Source organism: Pan paniscus, chromosome 12 (assembly GCF_029289425.2).
Source record: "Pan paniscus chromosome 12, NHGRI_mPanPan1-v2.0_pri, whole genome shotgun sequence".
Classification (NCBI taxonomy): domain Eukaryota; kingdom Metazoa; phylum Chordata; class Mammalia; order Primates; family Hominidae; genus Pan; species Pan paniscus.
The window spans coordinates 100,251,165-100,272,078 of NC_073261.2; the positions used below are offsets into that span (position 1 = coordinate 100,251,165).

The window sequence follows — 20,914 nt, forward strand, 5'->3', positions numbered from 1 at the left end:
TTTGTTTAAAGATCAAAAATAAATTCTCTTTATTTTTAAGTCAGAGATTTAATCATTGGATTAAATAAGAAGATTCATTCTTCAAGTCCCTGAAAATTAAAACTTAAAAACTCCAAAATATTTTTACTGTCATTTTCACTCAGAATCACAGAAGAACCATGAGTAGTTTTCCAAATTTTTCATAGGTAAATCCAGTTTCCTCAAATTTAGGACAGAATTATTTGGGGAAAAGTCACGTGTCAATTTGAAAATGCCTAAGCCATAAATTATTTATCATTTACAATCCTTTTTTTTTTTTTTTTTTTTGAGAGAGTCTCACTCCATCACCAAGGCTGGAGGGCTGGAGTGCAGTGGTGCAACGTGCTTCCTGGGCTCAAGATACTCTCCCACCTCAGCCTCCCAAGTAGCTGGGATTACAGGCGCACGCCACCATGCCTGGCTAATTTTTGTATTTTTAGTAGAGATGGGGTCTCGCCATGTTGGCCAGGCTGGTCTCAAACACCTGACCTCAGGTGATCCGCCCGCCTCAGCCTCCCAAAGTGCTGGGATTACAGATGTGAGCCACTGCGCCCAGCCAACTTATCATTTACAATCTTTATTCTCATACTCTCACATTCCTCTACCTGAATGATTGACAGACTTCTGAATTCCACTGCTAGAGTCTATTCCCGGGAGTGCTTCCCAAATGCCCCTACCCATAAGAACCTGGCCTTCCAAATAATACTCAAGTTGAAAGCAACGTTTCTGCAAATTAAACAGAAAAAGACTTTTTCCACTTAGAAAATGATCTTCTATTACAGAAGACTCATTTGGCACTTCAATCCTAACATCAATAATGTAAAAATTGTTGTCCTTATACATTTTCCCTCTATGTTATTATTATTAATTTTTTTTGAAGAGACAAGGTCTGGCTCTGTCAGCCAGGTTGAAGTGCAATAGCATAGCTCATATACGTTCATAGCCCACTGCAGCCTCAAACTCCTAGGCTTAAGCAATCCTCCTGCCCCAGCCTCCCAAGTAGCTAGGACTAGGGGCATGCACCACCATGCCTGGCTAATTAAAACACCTTTTTTTTTTTTCTTCTTTTTTTTTGTAGAGATAGGACTGGGAGGTAGGGGGTGAGGAGGGGTTGGGGATAAGTGTCTAGTTATGTTGCTCATATGTTGCTCAAGCCAGTGTCAAACTCCTGGCCTCAAATGATCCTCCCGCCTCCGCCTCCCAAAGTGCTGGAATTATAGGTGTGAGCCACTGCACCTGGCCTCTAATGTTATTTTTTAGTGACTTTTGTTCTTTACATGAATATTGCCTTAAAATACTTTTGATTCTTTCTTCCCTATTCACTATCATTTCTTACATTACTCAATGTTTTTCTCTTCTCTGTACCACTAGATTGCTCATGAACCAGAATCCTGAATTAAACTAAAACACAATACACAACAAAGAAAGGAACAACCCTATGCCAATTTGGTAAATACCTCAAATTAAACTTCATGCAAATACTAATCATCAAATGTTTAATAAAAGTAAATGAAACAGTTGAGTATGTTTGGGTGTTTTGTTGTTGTTGTTATTGTTGTTGTTTTGAGATGGAGTCTTGCTCTGTCACCCAGGCTGGAGTACAGTGGCGCAATCTCAGCTCATCGCAACCTCCACCTCCCAGGTTCAAGTGATTCTCCTGCCTCAGCCTCCCAAGTAGCTGGGACTACAGGCGTGCACCACCACACCTAGCTAATTTTTGTATTTTTAGTAGAGATGCGGTTTTGCCATATTGGCCGGGCTGGTCTCAAACTCCTAACCTCAGGTGATCCACCTGCCTTGGCCTCCCAAAGTGTTGGGATTACAGGTGTGAGTCACTGAACCTGGCCTGTTTGTATTTTTTAACAGGTAGTAAAACAGTATCAAACACCTACATAATATATAATGATCCTTACAAAAAAAGTCTTCCTAGCCAAGAACTTTCATGTCTTGAGGGAACTTTTTCTATTTTATTGCTGCTGAGTAAAAGGAGGACATCATCTTCTTCCTGCTGCTAAAGCCTTCTGATTCTTACTTTGACTGTTGTGTCAGTACAGGAAAGAGACTATAGAAACATTGTTAAGTGGATTACTATATTGATAAAATAGGATGAATAAAGAAACGTCACTACCATTTACTTATAGCATTACTTCTTCTTCTTCTTCTTTTTTTTTTTTTTTGAAAGGGTCTCGCTGTGTTGCCCAGGCTGGAGTACAGTGGCATGATCTTGGCTCACTGCAACCTCCACCTCTTGGGTTCATGAGATTCTCATGCCTTAGTGTCTCAAGTAGCTGGGACTAGAGGTGCATACCACTACACCCAGCTAATTTTTGTATTTTTAGTAGAGACAGGGTTTTGCCATGAACTCCTGGCCTCAAGTGATCCACCCACCTTAGCCTTCCAAAGTGCTGGGATTACAGGCATGAGCCACGTGCCTGGCCAACATATAGCATTACTTCTATAAGAAAATATATTTGTAGGTCCCAAACCATCTGTTTAAAAATGAACCTTTGTTGTGTGTGTATACACACATACACACACACACGTGTATCTTTCATAAGTCATTGCACACTATACACGATACTGTGCACCTTGCTTTTTTTTTTTTTTTTTTTTTGAGATGGGGTCTTGCTCTGTCACCCAGGCTGGAGTATAGGTAGTAGCATGATCACGGCTCACTGCAGCCTTGACCTCCCAGGCTCAAGTGATCCTCCCACCTCAGCCTCCTGAGTAGCTGGGACTACAGGTATGTACCACCATGCCCAGCTAATATTTTTTATTTTCTGCAGAGACAAGGTCTTGCTATGTTACCCAGGCTGGTCTTGAACTCCTGGGCTCAAGTAATCCTCTTGCCTTGGCCTCCCAAAGTGCTGGGATTACAGGTGTGAGCCACTGCACCCGGCCTGAACCTTGCTTTTTATACTTAACATATCTTCAAGATCTTAGGTCTTCCATATTAGTATATAAAGATAGGTCTCATTCTTTTTAACAGATGCCTAACATTCTGCAGCATTTTTTTAAAGCTGGCAACTACCTATTCAAAATATAAACATTAAAACAATCTAAACAGAATAGAATGAACAGTTTAAACCTTGTTATCAAAGTCCATTATCAGCTTTTGGATAGACTAACCTTCACTCGGGGACAGAAAAGAAGCATAAAAGGCCAAGGAGAAGAGCAATTTGGATCTAGGGAATTATGGAGCTGGTCTAGGACCATTCTGGTCCCATACACTTGGGGTTGTGCTATGCCGGGGGTTTGGACCAGCCCTATCAACTCCAATTTTAATAATTTCCAGGAGGCCAAACCAGTGGATTATACAGGCCCTTCAGAATGCCCATGGCCCACATCTTCAGCACTCAAACTTCTGAGGAGAAACAGGGACAATGTACTTGTCTCCAGAAAAGGAAAGGACAGCTCTGTTGGAAGCAAGCTATCTGGACCTCTAGGTTTTCAAAATAGAGCTGTTTCAAGTAAAACTACGCTAGACTTATTCATGAGAAGGATAAAAAACAAATGTTGCCATATTATTTCACCACTGTCTTGACTTATTCTACATTAATTTCATGGGACTGCTATCCAAATATTAGTCCACTAACAATATTATTACCTACTGGGTTACATTTACAAAGACTACTTTTGAAAGTGTCTTAAAAGAAGGAAAAAAAATAATATGATCATGTCATACTTACGAAGTGCCAGACAGCAAAAATGGAGTGCGAACACCATCCACCACCACAACATTCCTTATATTGGGTTTGGCTAACGTCTTCTTCGTTTTGGTCTGGACAGCTTTAAGATAAAGTTTAAAAACAAAAACTACTAATTAAAGTATATAAAGTCTGATGACTTTTACTTTTTTTTTTTTTAAGATGGAGTCTCGCTCTGTCACCCAGGCTGGAGTGCAATGGCGTGATCTTGGCTCACTGCAACCTCTGCCTCCCGGATTCAAGCAATTCTCCTGCCTCAACCTCCTGAGTAGCTGGGATTACAGGCACCTGCCATCATGCCCAGCTAATTTTTGTATTTTTGTAGAGATGGGGTTTCACCATGTTGGCCAGACTGGTCTCAAACTCCTGACCTCAGGTGATCTGCCCACCTCAGCCTCCCAAACTGCTGGGATTACAGATGTGAGCTACCGTGCCTGGCCTACTTTTACATTTTTTAAGATAGTCATTCTAAGAATTATTACATCATTAATGCCAACCTGCATTTGCCATTTACTAAACCACTTTAATTTTTTTTTAAAAAAGGCTAAGAAATTGACTAGCATTTGTAAGTTTCTAAATAATATTTAAGATAAACAAAGCTTATATCCAATGATGAGGGAATTTATGCCATTAACAAAATAGTTCATTTTTACTAAGTGTTTGACAACCTATTTCATTAGAAGTAACCAAATTTACACGCAAATCTACCCTTAATATTAGAAGTTGCAATGATTGATATTGTTCACTCTTCACATAGCTTGATGTTCTTACCTTTCTATGTGGAAATAAGGGGCCCTTGGTTGGTGACTTGCTATTCTGCAAAAATCTACATGCCTAAATACTTTTTAATCTCAAAAAAGCAAACTTCCTTTAGGTTTCTTAAATTAAAGAATAAAATATAAATATGTGCCTATGGTTTTTTTAAAAAAGTAAATAATACTAAACTATGGAGAGTAAAAACTAAAGTTCCCTCTTTATGCCTTCGCCTACCACACTATTTTCTTCTAAGAGGTAAAGTCTGTTTATTTGGTGTATATACTTTCAAATCGTTTCTTTTAGTGCACTTACATGCATATACTTGTATATTATGTATATTTTATTGGCTTAACAATATAGCTGGAAGAACATTCCATGTTAGTATATCAAAATCTAGTTCATTATTTTCTTGTTTTTGTTAACGTTGGAATTTACCTACTCTATCATTATTCCTTATCAAAGATAGAAAAAAATCCTAAATTATTCGGAATGCAATGTCAACAACGACCTTACCACACCTGTTAATGTCACAGAGAAGTATTTATAGTAAACATCTACAACCAACTTTAAAGAAATATTAGTGAGAGTTGATAGTCATGATAAAATAGGGCATAAAGATGACGCTGGCAGCATTCATGGAGAAGTGCTGCTGGTGAAGGAGATAAAGGCAACAAGGAGGTAAGCAAAGAGACTGTGGCAAACCCAAGCATGTGGCACAAAAGGCCAGGATAAAGGCAGTATCAACATGAGTAAAGAGGAAGTTTATAAAAGAAAACAAGGTATGTTGGCAACCAATCAGATATAGAAAGAAAGGAAAGAGGAAAACAGGATTATAAAGGAATCTTAGAGACTAAGAATACCTAGCTACCTGAAACAAAGTGAGAACTGGTTTTGGAAAAAAAAGGGGACTTAATTTTTTTTTTTTTTGAGACGATGCCTTGCTCTGTCGCCAAGGCTGGAGTGCTGTGGCATGATCTCGGCTAACTGCAACCTCCACTTCCCAGGTTCAAGCAATTCTCCTGCCTCAGCCTCCCAAGCAGTTGGGATTACAGGCACACGCCACCACACCTGGCTAGTTTTTATATTTTTAGTAAAGATGGGGTTTTACCTTGTTTGCCAGGCTGGTCTTGAACTCCTGACCTCAAGTGATCCGCCCGTCTTGGCTTCCCAAAGTGTTGGGATTACCGGCATAAGGCACTGCGCCTGGCCTCATTTTTAAACTCGCTAACTTTGAGGTGACAGAGAGACAACCAGGTGGATATGTTAATTCCACAGTTAGCTAGAAGATGCAAAGCAAAACCTCTGAAGAGAAATGAGTGTAGATTAGAAAGTCATGAAATATTGAAGCTTAGAATACAGAAGGAAAGCAGAGATGTATTCTGCAATGCCTGTTCTCCCACAGCCCCCTCTATTTCTTTTATTTTTAAATTTCCTATTTCCTCTTTAACAATAAAAGATACTTTTTTTGTTTGTTTGGATGGGGGGGTATTTGTTGTGTTGTTGTTGTTTTGGACATCCCACAGGCCCCTCTAAAGGGAGTTGCCCTGCTTACAGTCCCTGCCAAAGGGGAAGCCATAGGCACATCCCTAAGTCAATATAAAAGCTGATTAGATTCAGAGTAGGTACTGGACTCACCAATGATCCATCCATATAGGAGCCAACCAGAAACCAGTGTCATCTACCTACAAGTGATCAACTGTGTTGGTCAGATTCTCTCTCTAGGCAAAGAAGCATGGAAAGAAATGCCAATTAGTTGAAGCTGAAAAGATGCCATGAGGAAGAACAGGTTGATGGTAAACTGATGTCATTCGTAAGCCAGAGTTTGTAAACCATAAGTGAGCAAATAAGCCAGCCAGAATGAAGAATGATAGAAGCAGAAAGACCAGGAAAGGGACATACCATGTGGTGTGTGAGACAAAGTAGCTGGCCCCTAGAGCTGCTTGCTTGGTTCCTAACACCTTTCCAGCTGTAGTACACACAAACCTTCTCATCCTTAACTTGAGGGTCCATTACTACACCAAAAAACCCTTAGCTTTGTGATGTCCCTACAATGAGAAGGCTGAGGGAATATGTGAGACAAACAGTAACTTGAGAGGTAGTAGGAGAATCAAGAGAGAACAGTACACAAGATCAAAGGCAGGAGAGTGTCAAGGAGAACAAGATGGTTAAATGCATCGGTCCTCAAGGAGAATCCTTATTTGAGCAGACAGAAAACAGGTCACTAAATTTGAAGATTTGCACACTATTCATGACTGACCTTGCAGGTGACAGGTCGAATGGTACACCATCATGTCATTCCACATTTTAAAAACTAACCAAGCCAGGCGTGCTGGCTCACGCCTGTAATCTCACCGCTTTGGGAGGCTGAGGCAGGCAGATCATTTGAGGTCAGGAGTTCAAGACCAGCCTGGCCAACATGGTGAAACCCCATCTCTACTAAAAATACAAAAATTAGCTGGGCACGGTGGTACGCTCCTATAATCCCAGCTACTGGGGAGGCTGAGGCAGGAGAATGGCTTGAACCCAAGAGGTGGAGGTTGCCCTAAGCTGAGATCATGCCACTGCACTCCAGCCTGGGTGACAGAGCAAGACTCTGCCTCATAAAAAAAAAAAAAAAAAAAAAAAAAAAACAGAAAAAACTGACCATATATTCCTTTTATATACTTTCAGATAAAATTCAAATTCTTAACTCTTCTAACAAATAGCTTGTTTTACTCGGTTCCACCTTAAGTATTTTCCACTACTTCTCAAAATAGAACAAGATGAGCCAGCCCCCAGTCCTTTACAGCTTTGCTCAGGTCAGCCTCCTTGCCTTTACTTATGGACCTCCCATCTGCCTGGCCCCTTTTTTGCCCATCTAATTCTTACCTGTCTCTTGGGCCTCGTTCACATTCTACCTCCTAGTAAAGCCTTCCCTGATAACTACAGTTACTGATGGTTCCTGCCTCTAAACCTCTGGGCAACCTCTAGGGCACACTGGCCATTCCAAATAATTTAGCATATTATAAAGTAATTAAACTAACTCTACAAGGCACATTTAAAAAATATTCATTATTATATGTAGGAGATCAATCGGAGTGGTGGGAGAAACTATAGGGAAAGATGCAGGCCTTCTAAAAGGTCAGAAGGTTCTGCAGAGCCCTGGGGGAGAATAACTGAAGGCAGCTGTTCTATAACCCTGAGGCAGAGGGCAAGGAGTAGGTACAAGGGAGTGTAGGGGAATGTATCTTAAACTAGCTTATTTATGTTGACCAGGAGCTGATCTTTGATCATCCATGCAAGACGTTCCTGGAAGGGGAGAAATAAACGTTAATTACCCACAGATGGTGTTTGCTCCAGGCTTTCATCACTGTGCCTACACTGAATAAAAGCAAGGAGCTCCAGCTTCTCAGGGCTGCTGCACTTTGGCCACTAGAGCCAGGCAGACCCCTAGCTGCTCTTACACTGCATACCTGTGTCTGAGTACTCATTTCATCTGTCAGTCAGCCAGGGTCTGTGGGACAGACCCGGCAGGTGGTGCCCCGTGTGAGACATGCTGCAATGGATCACGACAGAACCCTTGAAAATGAAAGTGAAGTGACTGTGCAGTAAGTAATTGGTGCCCACTCAGGATTTCCAAGTTCGAGGGGATTTTCAAGCTAGGGTTTCATCATGGGACATGATGTTCAAGCTAGGGTTTCATCATGGTGAGAGGCAGGACTAGCTGGATTTCCTAGGCCGACTAAGAATTCCTAAGCCTAGCTGGGGAAGGTGACTGCACCCACCTTTAAACACGGGGCTTGTAACTCAGCTCACACTCGACCAATCAGGTGGTAAAGAAGGCTCACTAAAATATCAATTAGGTTAAAAGCAGGAGGTAAAGAAATAGTCAAATCTTCTATCATCTGAGAGCACAGGGGGAGCGACAATGATTGGGATATAAACCCCAGGCATTTGAGCAAGGAGGGGCAACCCCCTTTGGATCCCCTACCCTTGTATAGCAGCTCTGTTTTCACTCTATTAAATCTTGCAACTGCACACTCTTCTGGTCCGTGTTTGTTCTGGCTCGAGCTGAGCTTTTGCTCACCCTCCACCACTGCTGTTCGTCACTGTCACAGACCCGCTGTTCGCCACCGTCGCAGACCCGCTGTTGACTTCCACCCCTCGGATCTGGCAGGGTGTCCGCTGCGTTTCTGATCCAGCGAGGCACCCAGTGCCATTCCCGTTTGGGCTAGAGGCTCGCCATTGTTTCTGTGCGGCTAAGTGCCCAGGTTCGTCCTAATCGAGCTCAACGCTCGTCGCTGGGTTCCACGATTCTCTTCCATGACCCATGGCTTCTAATAGAGCTATAACACTCACCGCATGGCCCAAGGTTCCATTCTTTGGAATCCATGAGGCCAAGAGCCTCAGGTCAGAGAAAAAAAGGCTTGCCGCCATCTTGGGAGCCGCCTGCCCCATCTTGGGAGCTCTAAGAACAAAGGCCCACCGGTAACAATGGGACTTGAGTTATCAGCTCAACAGCAACAGTACATAAAAGTATTGAAACAGCTGCTTGAAGCCAGCACAGCCTCCGTTTCGGAGGCTCAGTTAAGGGACCTAATGCAAACTGTTGTTTTCCATAACCCACGGTTCCCAGAAGAAGGCACACTAGACCTAGAGTTCTGGGAACAAGTTGGAAGAAATCTTTTTTTTTTTTTTGAGACAGAGTCTTGCTCTGTCCCCAGGCTAGAGTACAGTGGCACGATCTCGGCTCACTGCAAGCTCTGCCTCCAGGGTTCACACCATTCTTCTGCCTCAGCCTCCCGAGTAGCTGGGATTACAGGCGCCTGCCACCACGCCCGGCTAATTTTTTGTATTTTTAGTAGAGACAGGGTTTCACCGTGTTTGCCAGGATGGTCTCCATCTCTTGACCTCATGATCTGCCTGCCTTGGCCTCCCAAAGTGCTGGGATTACAGGTGTGAGCCACCACGCCCAGCCACAAGTGGGAAGAAATCTTAAATGACATCATGCACAAGGGCAACAGGTCCCAGTAACATCTTTAACGTTGTGGGCCTTAGTTAGGGCTGCTTTGGCCCTGCTCTACACAGAAGAGCCTAAAAAGAGAAGTGAAGAGGAACCATCACCTACCTTACCACCTCCTCCTCCCTCAGCCCCGCCGTTACTGGGTAAAGGTGCCACAGAGGAGACAGAGGTTTTTCCTGAGCCCCCTCCCCCAATAAACTGGGAAGAAGACAATGGATATACTACAGTTATGGGACCCTGTCTTAGGCAAGCAGCATTAGAAGGGGAGATCTTGGCCGGGTGTGGTGGCTCACGCCTGTAATCCCAGCACTTTGGGAGGCTGAGGTGGGCAGATCATGAGGTCAGGAGATTGAGACCATCCTGGCTAACACGGTGACACCCCATCTCTACTAAAAGTACAAAAAATTAGCCAGGTGTGGTGGCGGGCACCTGTAGTCCCAGCTACTCGACAGGCTGAGGCAGGAGAATGGCATGAACCTGGGAGGCAGAGCTTGCAGTGAGCCGAGATCGCGCCACTGCACTCCAGCCTGGGCGACAGCACGAGACTCTGTCTCAAAAAAAAAAGAAAAAAAAAAAAAAAAGAAGGGGAGCTCTTAGCCTTCCCAGTGATGCAAGATCAACAAGGCAATCGGGTACATGAACTCATTACTTTCAACACTTATAAAGAAATAAGAAAAAGCATTAGAGAAAACAGAGCCACTAGCACATTTACGAGAGGACTGATTGAGGCCACAGCAGACAACTACCGTATGACCCCTTTCTAATAACGGCCAAGGACTCTAATAATGGTCTAAGGACTCTCATTCTGCCTCATGTGCACACTGGCTCCTAAGCACATCAAAATTTTCTCAAGGGCAAGACAATACAGCTCCATTTTATATATTCTACAGTGCTCTGGGCACACAGCAGTAATGAATTATAAGAATCTGAATTGAGAGCTAAAATATCTGGGTTGTAGGCCTACTCTGCCACGATTTTCTTATTTGCAAATATTAGAGCTGAACTAGATGACCTCAAAGGCTCTAACCAACTCCAAAACCTACAATTCAATGGCTGACTGATATACATTCTATACTCTTTAAAAACAATTAAAATCAAAGAAGATACTAAATGTGTCATGTATTATACAACTATTATACGTGTGTGTGTATATATATATACACACACAGAGAGAAAGACATCTATACATAGACATAACCATCAAATCAGTCAAAATTTCCATCAGACACTTACATTTCCAGTCCATCAGATGACTAAAAACATCCATAAATTCTGTACCCCTCTATTTTAATTCCTTCATCCTAACAGCTCTGTCAAGAAGAGATATTCACACAAGCTTCAAGAGGAATTAGTTATAAAATTACTGCAATCTTCAAACCAGAATGCCAGTTAAAACAAAAAAAAATTACTGCAACCTAAAACCTGCTCAGCACAGGCACATGCCTGCTTCCTCCCTCAAATCAGCTAGCCACTTCCCATTGTTTTATCACGTGCCTTCTGGTACCACTATCATCATCAGCGTTAATGCAAGTTACTTGTGGGACACTGTTGTATTTGCGGAACACCATGTTATACACTGGGGATACCAAAAAGCTAAAGACTCACAGGGCTTACAATACAGCTGGGGAGACACAAACATCAGAAACAGTTACAGAGCAATATAAGGAATAGTTTAAACACCAGATACTTGGTTTCCTCTGCTGGTATTCAGAATGACCTTCTCCCACTTGGCAAGGATCAGGTCTATTTGTGTGACTTTGCAAAGCAAAGACCTGGGTCAACATTAGAATTAGGGAAAAGGCAAAACAAGACAGACAGGAATTATTTATGGGGCTACTACAAACCTATATTCTAGTTAGAATGTAAAGGCCACAGGAAATATATTTGTTATATGACAATATGAAACTTCTCTAGTTGGGATTAGGCAATAATAAAAAATACCATCTTGCACTTACAGTGAATTTATAGTTTTTAAAGTGCTTTGAGATATCTCATAACTATATGAGGCTGACAAGACTAGACTTATTATATATTTCTTTTTTAGATGAAGAAACCGAGCACAGGGAAGTAAAGTGACCAGTTCAAGGCCACACTGCCCAGAAAGAGGTAGAGCTGGAAGAGAGTACAGGTCTTCTGAATCCTGGGAACCAAATCCCAGGATTTTTTCTTTCTTTCTTTCTTTCTTTTTTTTTTTTTTGAGCCGGAGTCTCGCTCTGTCACCCAGGCTGGAGTGCAGTGGTGTGACCTCGGCTCACTGCAAGCTCCGCCTCCTGGGTTCAAAGATTGTCGTGTCTCAGCCTCCCAAGTAGCTGGGACTACAGGCGTATGCCACCATGCCCAGCTAATTTTTGTATTTTTAGTAGAGATGGGGTTTCGCCATGTTGACCAAGCTGGTCTCAAACTCCTGACCTCAGGCCATCCACCTGCCTCAGCCTCCCAAAGTGCTGGGATTACAGGCGTGAGCCCCCGCACCCAGCCTGGAAGGTATTTTTTCTATTAAGTTATTATACAGGTAGAAATACCATAATAAAACCAAAATCAAAGGCATGGGTCAATACAGAATCTAGGCAAGGAGAAAAATGTTAAGAATTTGTCAGGGTGTTTTTAGCACTAGCCAGTGAAGATAAAAACCTACAGCAGATTCTACAAAAATCTGCAGTAAAGAAGCCTAATTCATTGGGTTTACTAAGGGTGTAAATGACCATATAAAATCAACACATTTCCTTACTCTTTCATTTCATATTAACTAAACAACTTTCTGTTATTAACTAGTTCCTAATCACTTCTATTTCAGGAATGGGCCCTCTTGCACATGGGAGAAGAAGATATTCATCAATAGAGAAGCATTTCACAAATTGCAAATTTAAAGTTAACTTTTGGTTCCATAGCAGGTCTCAAGAGCATTTGTATGCCATTCATCTCCAGGACGGACAGCAAGAGGATAAATAAACTGACCAACGAGGTTTATGGAACCTCCATGACTCCAGCAGGTTCAAATCCCAGAAAACAGCCTCCCATCAACATCCTCAAGCCTAATCCTAAATAATGTAGTATCATTATTGATTGGACCTATAATTTTTTAATTTGAAGGCAACAGAGATGTTCATGTTGCTCATAAAAAGGAGAGAATTAGCAAATTAGTTTTGGTTTTTATTCAGAGTTCACAAACTATAGAATCTGGAATCTAACATTTAAATCAGAAATCTTTATTTTACAAATTACTGTACCTGGGGCAGCTCGTAGCTGGGAGGAACAGCTCAGAGGTCTTATGGCTGGAAGACAAAATAAACTGTTTACAAAAAGCAATACCATTCAGTATCTGTGCAAGATGTTTATAAATCCAAATCCAATCTCTAAAAATAAAAAAATAATAATAAACTTACAAAATCTGAGGGCCCATTTTGATGCAGTGGGAAGATTTTTAAAGGGGTAAGTCAAGATAGTAGTCATTCTGGAATCTAAAAAGAGAAGAACAAAAGTATATCCTGGATTAGCTGAACAATTTGTAGTTTACATTGTAGTCTATGAACTCTGATAACCTCATCCATGGCTACTAGAAAACATTAAAACTTAATCTTATCAACTATTCTTCATCCAATAATATTATTATGATAGGAACACCAACATGGTTTTCACATTGCAGCAACCACTATTCTAAGCATTAACCATCTAATCTTCACAATGACCTACAAAGGAGGCATGATTATTACATCCTTTGTAAGAGATAAGGAAATTGAGGCATAGTAGGATTGAGTGACTTGCCAAAAGACCTACAACTAGTGAGTGGCAGAGCTGGAACTTTTATTTATTGATTTATTTATTTATTTATTTTTTTTTTTGAGATGGAGTTTTGCTCTTGTTGCCCAGGCTGGAGTACAGTGGCGCAATCTCGGTTCACTGCAATCTTCGCCTCCCAGGTTCAGTCGATTCTCCTGCCTCAGCCTCCCGAGTAGCTGGGATTACAGGCACGTGCCACCACACCCGGCTAATTTTTTGTATTTTTAGTAGAGATGGGGTTTTGCCATGTTGGCCAGGCTGGTCTCGAACTCCTGACCTCAGGTGATCCATCGCCTTGGCCTCCCAAAGTGCTGGGATTACAGGCGTGAGCTACCGCACCGGGCCCAGAGCTGGAATTTGAACCTAGGAAGTCTACCTCTAGAGTGTGTGCTCCTCTCCTTTAGGGTCAAAGAAGCAGAGAGACTGCTAGGCGTGATAATAAAACCATTAGTATTAGTTTCACGATTCTGAAGGCTGTACTATGATTATGTAGAAGGCTTTGTGGAATGTTTGTATCTGAAGGGAATACACACTAAATAGGGATGGTGAAGCATCATGTCAGCAACTTAATCTCAAATGCTACTAAAAAAAGTTTGTAGTACTGCACTTGCAACTTTTTTCAAAGTTTGATACTGTATTGTTTCAAAACAATAAAAAAGTAAAACATATAATAACCCTATATGTTAAGAAATATGTAAAATATATTAACAACTTCCCCCCACCCCTCCAAAAAAGACTAAATTTCTAACAATGAGTTCCTACAGATTACTAAGGAAAACACTAGCAGACAAATAGGCACAGAATATGAACAGACCACAGAAAAGGAAATACAAATGGTTCTTAAATATATGAAAAGATGTTCAATTTCACTCATAAGAAGAATTCAAATTAAAACCACACAGATATAATTGCCTCTCAAAGTAGCAAAGATTCAAAGGTTTGATATATACTCTGTGTAGGTAAGAGTATGTGCAAATAGATATTCTCATATACTGCTGCCAAGAGAACTGGCACAGTCCATGGGGAGGGCAATTTGGTAATTATCCATGAAAACTATAACTGCACCTAATGTTTGAACCAGCAATTCCACTTCCATGAACTGACTTCATGGATATTACTCACACATGGGACATAATCCATATTGTTACTGTAATAGTCAAAAATTAGAATAACCAAAAAATAGGAAAATGGGTAAGTAAACCATGCTACAACACCCCTGTGAAATACTATGCAGCTGTAAAAGGTAAGGAAATGCTTATGCACCAATTCGGAACCATTTTAAGCTATATCATTAAGTGAAGAAAGCAAGACGCAAAATAGCTGTACAGCATGCTATCATTCATGTTAAAAGAGGAAAAATATTATGTACATTTCCTTGTATCAGTATAAAATCCCCCTGGAAGTATAATAAAGATGTTAAAAATAATTGTTGGCTGGAAGAAAGGGAACTGGGTAACTAGGGGTCAGGGGTGGAAGACTTGTCATCACACACCTTTTATAATTTCTTAATTTTGAAGCATGTTTTAACAACAACAACAAAAAATCAAAACCAAAAAAATCCCACAAGATTTACCAACAAAGACTTTGGTAGCCAGCCTCCAAGTTGCCCCCCAATAATCTCTACCTCTTGGTATTCACATCCTTGTCTAGCTGCCTCCCTCTCCATATCACAGAATGTATAAACCAAAAAGTATGTTACAAGTACTGGTATGCCACTTCTGAGATAGGCTATAAGAGATACTGCAGCATCTGTCGTGGTCTCTCTCTCAGCTCACCCACTATGAGAGAAGCCAGGTGGCATGTCCTGAGCAGCCTTATGAAGAGGCTCCTGTGGTGAGGAACTGATGCCTCTTGCCAACAGCCATGTGAGTGAGCTTGGAAGCGGAGCCTCTAGCACAGGCAAGCTTTCAGCTGACTCCAGCCCTGCCAACATTCTGACAGCCACCTCATGGGAAACTCAGAGCAACCCAGCTAAAGTGCCCTTGATTCCTGACCTTCAGAAACTATGAGATGGTAAACATGTATTGTTTTAAACTGCTACATTTGGCGGTAATTGGCTACACAGAAATAGATAATACAAAAGCTTTAAGGTTTAACTTCTCTTGGGTCTTTAGAGACTAAAAGAAGGAGGTCCTATAGCTTCCGAAAAGAAAAAAACAAAACATGTTCCAAACATGTGGACTGGAAAGAGATGGAGAAGCCCAAGCTTTAGGATCACCAGCCTAGGGATATTCAAAGGACTCTGGCCAGAGAAACACAAAGAGGCCCATGAGAGAGGCACCACTCAGAAGCTACTTACAATGCCACAAGGGTCTGGGATACAAGTTCCCTTACATAAAGTTCATCTTGAAATAAAATTCATGAAAATTGTCAAGAAAATGTTGAAAAACAAAAGGGGGAACCTTGTTGCAACAGATAACAAAACTTTCTAGGCTAGGCACAGAGGCTCACACCTGTAATCCCAGCACTTTGGGAGGCCGAGGTGGGAGGATCACTTGAGCCCAGGAGTTTGAGACCAGCCTGGGCAACCTAGTGAGACCCTGTCTTTACAAAAAATACAAAAAACTAGCTGGGCATGGTGGCATGTGCCTGTAGTCGCAGCTACTCAAGAGGCTGAGGTGGGAGGAGCACCCGAGCCAGGAGTTCGAGGCTGCAGTGAGCCATGATCACGCTACTGTACTCAAGCCTGGGCAACAGAGTAAGATACTGTCTCAAAAAAAAACAAACAAAACACTTTCTAGAAAGAACCAATAATTAAAACAGAGCAGCTTTAGCACAGGAATAAACGACACTGATCAACAGAACAGGATGTAGCAGTTCAGAAGCAGACCCATGTATGTAAGAATTTAGTGTATAATAAATATAACACTTGAGTTAGCTGAGAGAAAGAAATTATTCCATGAATTCACTGGGAAAATGGCTAAACATTTGGAAAAAATTTTAGGTTCGCAGCTCACAGCGAAAGCACAAATAAATGCCAGATAGATTAAATATTTAAATGTATATATTTTAAATATATATATTCTAACTATAAAAGTACTAGAGGAAAACATCGGAGAATATAATATATACATACACACACGTGTATGTATTTTTTAGAGACAGGGTCTCGCTCTGTTGCCCAAGCTGCAGTGCAGTGGTATGATCATAGGTCACTGCAATCTGGAACTCCTGGGCTCAAGGGATCCTCCTGCTTCAGCCTCCTGAGTAGCTTAGACTACAGGCACATGCCACCATGCCTGGCTAATTAAAAAAAAAAAAAAAAAACTTTAGAGACAGGCTAGTCTCAAACTCCTAGCCTCAAGTAATCCTCCTACCTCGGCCTCCCAACATGCTGGGATTACAAGCATGAGCCACCACATCCAGCCTCAGAGAATATTTTTATCACTTAGATGGAGAAGGGATTTCAACATATGGCACAAAACCCAGAAGTACAACAGAAAATAATAACTAATAGATCTGATCATATAAACATTCAAAATATACACACAGTAAAATATACTAAAATCAAGTTAAAAGGCAAATAGATTCAGAGAAAATATTTGTAACATGTAAAACAGAAAAGGGTTGATACCCATAATCCATAAAGAACTTGTACAAATTATAAGAAAAACAAGGCCAGGCGCAGTGGCTCATGCCTATAATCCCAGCATTTTGGGACGCCCAGGCAGGTGGATCACCTGAGATTGGGAGTTCAAGACCAGCCTGACCAACATGGAGAAAGCCCATCTCTAATAAAAATACAAAATTAGCCAGGCCTGGTGGCGCATGCCTGTAAGCCAGCTACTTGGGAACTGAGGCAGGAGAATCGCTTGAACCCGGGAGGCGGAGGTTGCAGTGAGCCAAGATCATACTATTGCACTCCAGCCTGGGCGACAGAGCGAGACTCCATCTCCAAAAAAAAAAAAAAAGAAAGAAAAAGAAAAACAGAAACAATCTATCATGGAATCTGTAGTTTGTACTCTAATATCCATTCCACCCAAATGTAGCTGCTGTATGTGGCTTACATGGGATTGAATCCAGCCCAACTCCAGGGTTTAAACCAATCAGAATAATCTCATTCTCTCTGCCAAGATCATTGATTCAGGTACCAAGGCCTCAAACAACCATGCACGGCATTGCCTTGACCACTGGTATTGATTTGTGGATGGTTTCATCAGTTTAACACTCAAGTCTTCTGCCTATAATTCTGGAACACAAATCTTTCCTTCTGAGGCCTGCCATGGCTATAGCAATTTGCAAACATTAACAAAGCTAGGCTAAGATAGAGCTAACACCAAACAAGCAGAAGAGTACGGAGCTGAGAATTCTGGAAAAAGAAGAGTCCTGGCTGAATCCCATCTGAAACCCAACCTCCCATTGTGCTTTTCAGTTCTGTGAGCCAATAAATCTCCTTTATTTATTTTTTTTTTTTTTGAGACGGAGTCTCACTCTGTCACCCAGGCTGGAGTACAGCGGCGCGATCTTGGCTCACTGCAACCTCTGCCTCCTGGGTTCAAGCAATTCTCCTGCCTCAGCCTCCCGAGTAACTGGGACTACAGGCGCACACCACCATGCCAGGCTAATTTTTTTTATTTTAGTAGAGACAGGATTTCACCGTGTTGATCAGGCTGGTCTCGAACTCCTGAGCCTCCCAAAGTGCTAGGATTACAGGTGTGAGCCACCACGCCCGGACTAATAAATCCCCTTTAAGAAGCCAATTTGATTTGAATTTTCTGTTATTTGCAACTGAAAGACTCCTTCCTGATACATGACCAAAAGCAAGAATGAGAAAACAAGCCATTCACAGAAGAAATTAAAATGCCAAATAAACAAAATGTATAATGTTCAACCTCACTAACAAAATGTTGTGATTTTCTTTTTTTTTTTTTTTTTTTTGGAGACAAAGTCTCACTCTTGTCCCCCAGGCTGGAGTGCAATGGCGCGATCTCGGCTCACTGCAACCTCCACCTCCTGGGTTCAAGCGATTCTCCTGCCTCAGCCTCCCGAGTAGCTGAGACTCCAGGCACGTGCCACCACGCCTGTCTAATTTTTGTATTTTTAGCAGAGATGGGGTTTCACCATGTTGGCCAGGCTGGTCTTGAACTCCTGACCTCAGGTGATCCGCCCGCCTCTGCCTCCCAAAGTGCTGGGATTACAGGCATGAGCCACTGCGCCCAGCCTTTTTGTTGTTGTTGTTGTTGTTTTTTAAATCAAAGCAAGGTATCATTTTGTGGTTTTCAGATTGGCAAACATTGAAAATATGGTTAATATATAATTCTAGTAAGAATGCATCTAACTAAATAGGCACTTCCATACACTAGAAGACATGTAAAATGCTAAGGCCTTTTGGGATGACAATTTTGTAGTTATAGATCAGAATTTAAAATGTGAATTTTTGAGTCCAATAATGCCTTTTATTGGTCTCTAACCTATAGAAATATTCAAAATGTATGTATAGCATATATAGGTCTCTAGCCTAAAGAAATACTCAAGGTGGGCCAGGGGTGGTGGCTTACGCCACTGAACTCCAGCCTAGGAGACAGAATGAGACTCCGTCTCAAAAAAAAAAAAAAAGAAATACTCAAGGTGTTCACTATAGCACTGTTTATATTTGTGGAAAACCGTAACTAATCTAAATGCACATCAGTAGGAAACAGTTAAGTAAGTTATAGTATAAACACACCATGGAATACTGTTTGGCAGTTTGGAAAAGAAAATGAAACAAAATGATGTACATGTATATATACTGACATGGAAAAATGTCCATAATATATATTAAATGAAAAAGCAAGCTACAGAACAATGTGTATTAGAAATTAGAATAATAGATTAGAATAACTGGAAAATAGGGAAATGGGTAAGTAAACCCTACTACAACACTCATTTTGTGACAGAAAGAGAGAAAGAGAAAAGAAAGTCCATGAAGCTATGAGTCTAGACATGGAAGGATAAAGAAAGGCTTTTATTTAATATTCTTCTGTTCTCTTTAATTTTTTTAAAATAAGCATTTTACTTATGCATAATTCTAGTTTTATTTAAAATCTATATATACTGTTGTTCCTCAGTATCCATGGGGGATTGGTTCCAGAACCCCCCTCAGATACCAAACCTCAAGGATGCTCAAGTCCTTTACATAAAATGGCATAGTATTTATTTGCAAAGAACCTATACACATCCTCATGCATACTCTAAATCATCTCTAGACTACTTACAATACCGAATGCAATGTAAATCTATGTAAATAGTCGTTATGCTGTATTGTTTAGGGAATAATGATGAGAAAAAAAGTCTGTACACGTTCAGGACAAATGAAACCACTGTAGGCCTAACTACATTTTCACTCAGACATTGGTTGAATCTGAGGATGTAGAACTCACAGATACCAAGGGCCGACTGTACATCAATATCTTATATAAATATATACAAATATACAAATGCATTTTAAAAAGTCCAGAAAAATACACATCAAAATGTTAAAAGTAGTTATCTCCGGGTGGTGGAATTACAGATTTTCTTTAGACTTTTCTGTAGTTTCTGAATAAAAAATTACATGGAATATGTATTCCTTCAATAATTAATAAAAAATAGAGATTTCAAAAGTAAGAGGGACTAAGCAAATTATCCTATAGCAGAGCTGACCTTTCTGTCATTTGCTAAACTTCAGAAAACAGAAATTTTGGTAAGAATATTCAAAGCATGGAAACTCCAGGGTAGGGTAGGGTAGGATCGAGTTGGTTACGGTAAGCCTGAGTAAGGTGTGAACTATGGAAAGATACACGAAGCTGCAGGCACCTGGGAGCAAGGGAAAGGAAGAAGAGTCTAGGCAAGTAATGAAAACAAAAGCAAGATGGGGTGGCTCTAACAGCTCATTATTACAACTTTGAAACACAACGTAATGGTTAAGAGAACTAAAGCCAGACTATGTCCAAATCCTGATTCACCCTAGCTGTATGACTTTAAGCCAGTTACTTAACCACATAGGACGCGCACGCGCACACACACACACGCACACACATGTGCACACACCACTTAAAACAGTGCTTGATACACAGTTAGGGGTATACCTGTGTTTGCTATTACCAGTAGGGATGGTGATACAAATGTACTGTTTCCCTCTATATAAACCATTGGACTAAAGTGCTTAGGGATCAAAGAAACATTATAACATTTCTGCCCTGATGGAGCTTAGTTTTGTAGAGAAAGCACAGGGAGCAAAAAAATGGAGCCAAATGAGTGATCTAAATCAGGGATTGGCAAACTACAACACACGGGCCTCTAGCTAAAAATAGTTTTTCACATTTTTAAAGAGTTGTAAGGTCGGGCGTGGTGGCTCACACTTGTAATCCCAGCACTTTGGGGGGCAGAGGTGGGCGAATCACCTAAGGTCAGGAGTTCGGGACCAGGCTGGCTAACATGGTGAAACCCCGTCTCTACTAAAAATACAAAAAATTAGCCCGGCGTGGTGGTGTGCGCTTGTAATCCCAGCTACTCGGGAGCCTGAGGCAGGAGAATCACTTGAACCCGGGAGGAGGCTGCAGTGAGCCAAGATCGCGCCACTGCACTCCAGCCTGGACAACAAGAGCAAAACTGTCTCAAAAAAAAAAAAAAAGTTGTAAACAAAACAAAACAAAACAAAAGAAACAATATATAACAGAGACCAAAGTGATCCTGC

General features: G+C 41.2%; 1 protein-coding gene across 1 annotated transcript in view; it reads right to left on the reverse strand.

Moving 5' to 3' along the window:
* The window catches only part of HADHB (hydroxyacyl-CoA dehydrogenase trifunctional multienzyme complex subunit beta), a 45,602-nt gene that overhangs the window by 23,264 nt on the left and 1,424 nt on the right, over window positions 1-20,914 (reverse strand). The window contains exons 2-4 of the mRNA XM_003827057.5: window positions 12,867-12,941; window positions 12,711-12,755; window positions 3,708-3,807 (exon numbers count right to left, since the gene is read on the reverse strand). Of these exons, the coding sequence (XP_003827105.1) occupies window positions 3,708-3,807; window positions 12,711-12,755; window positions 12,867-12,933 (212 nt within the window). The 5' untranslated portion in view covers window positions 12,934-12,941. The remainder of the gene's footprint in view (window positions 1-3,707; window positions 3,808-12,710; window positions 12,756-12,866; window positions 12,942-20,914) is intronic.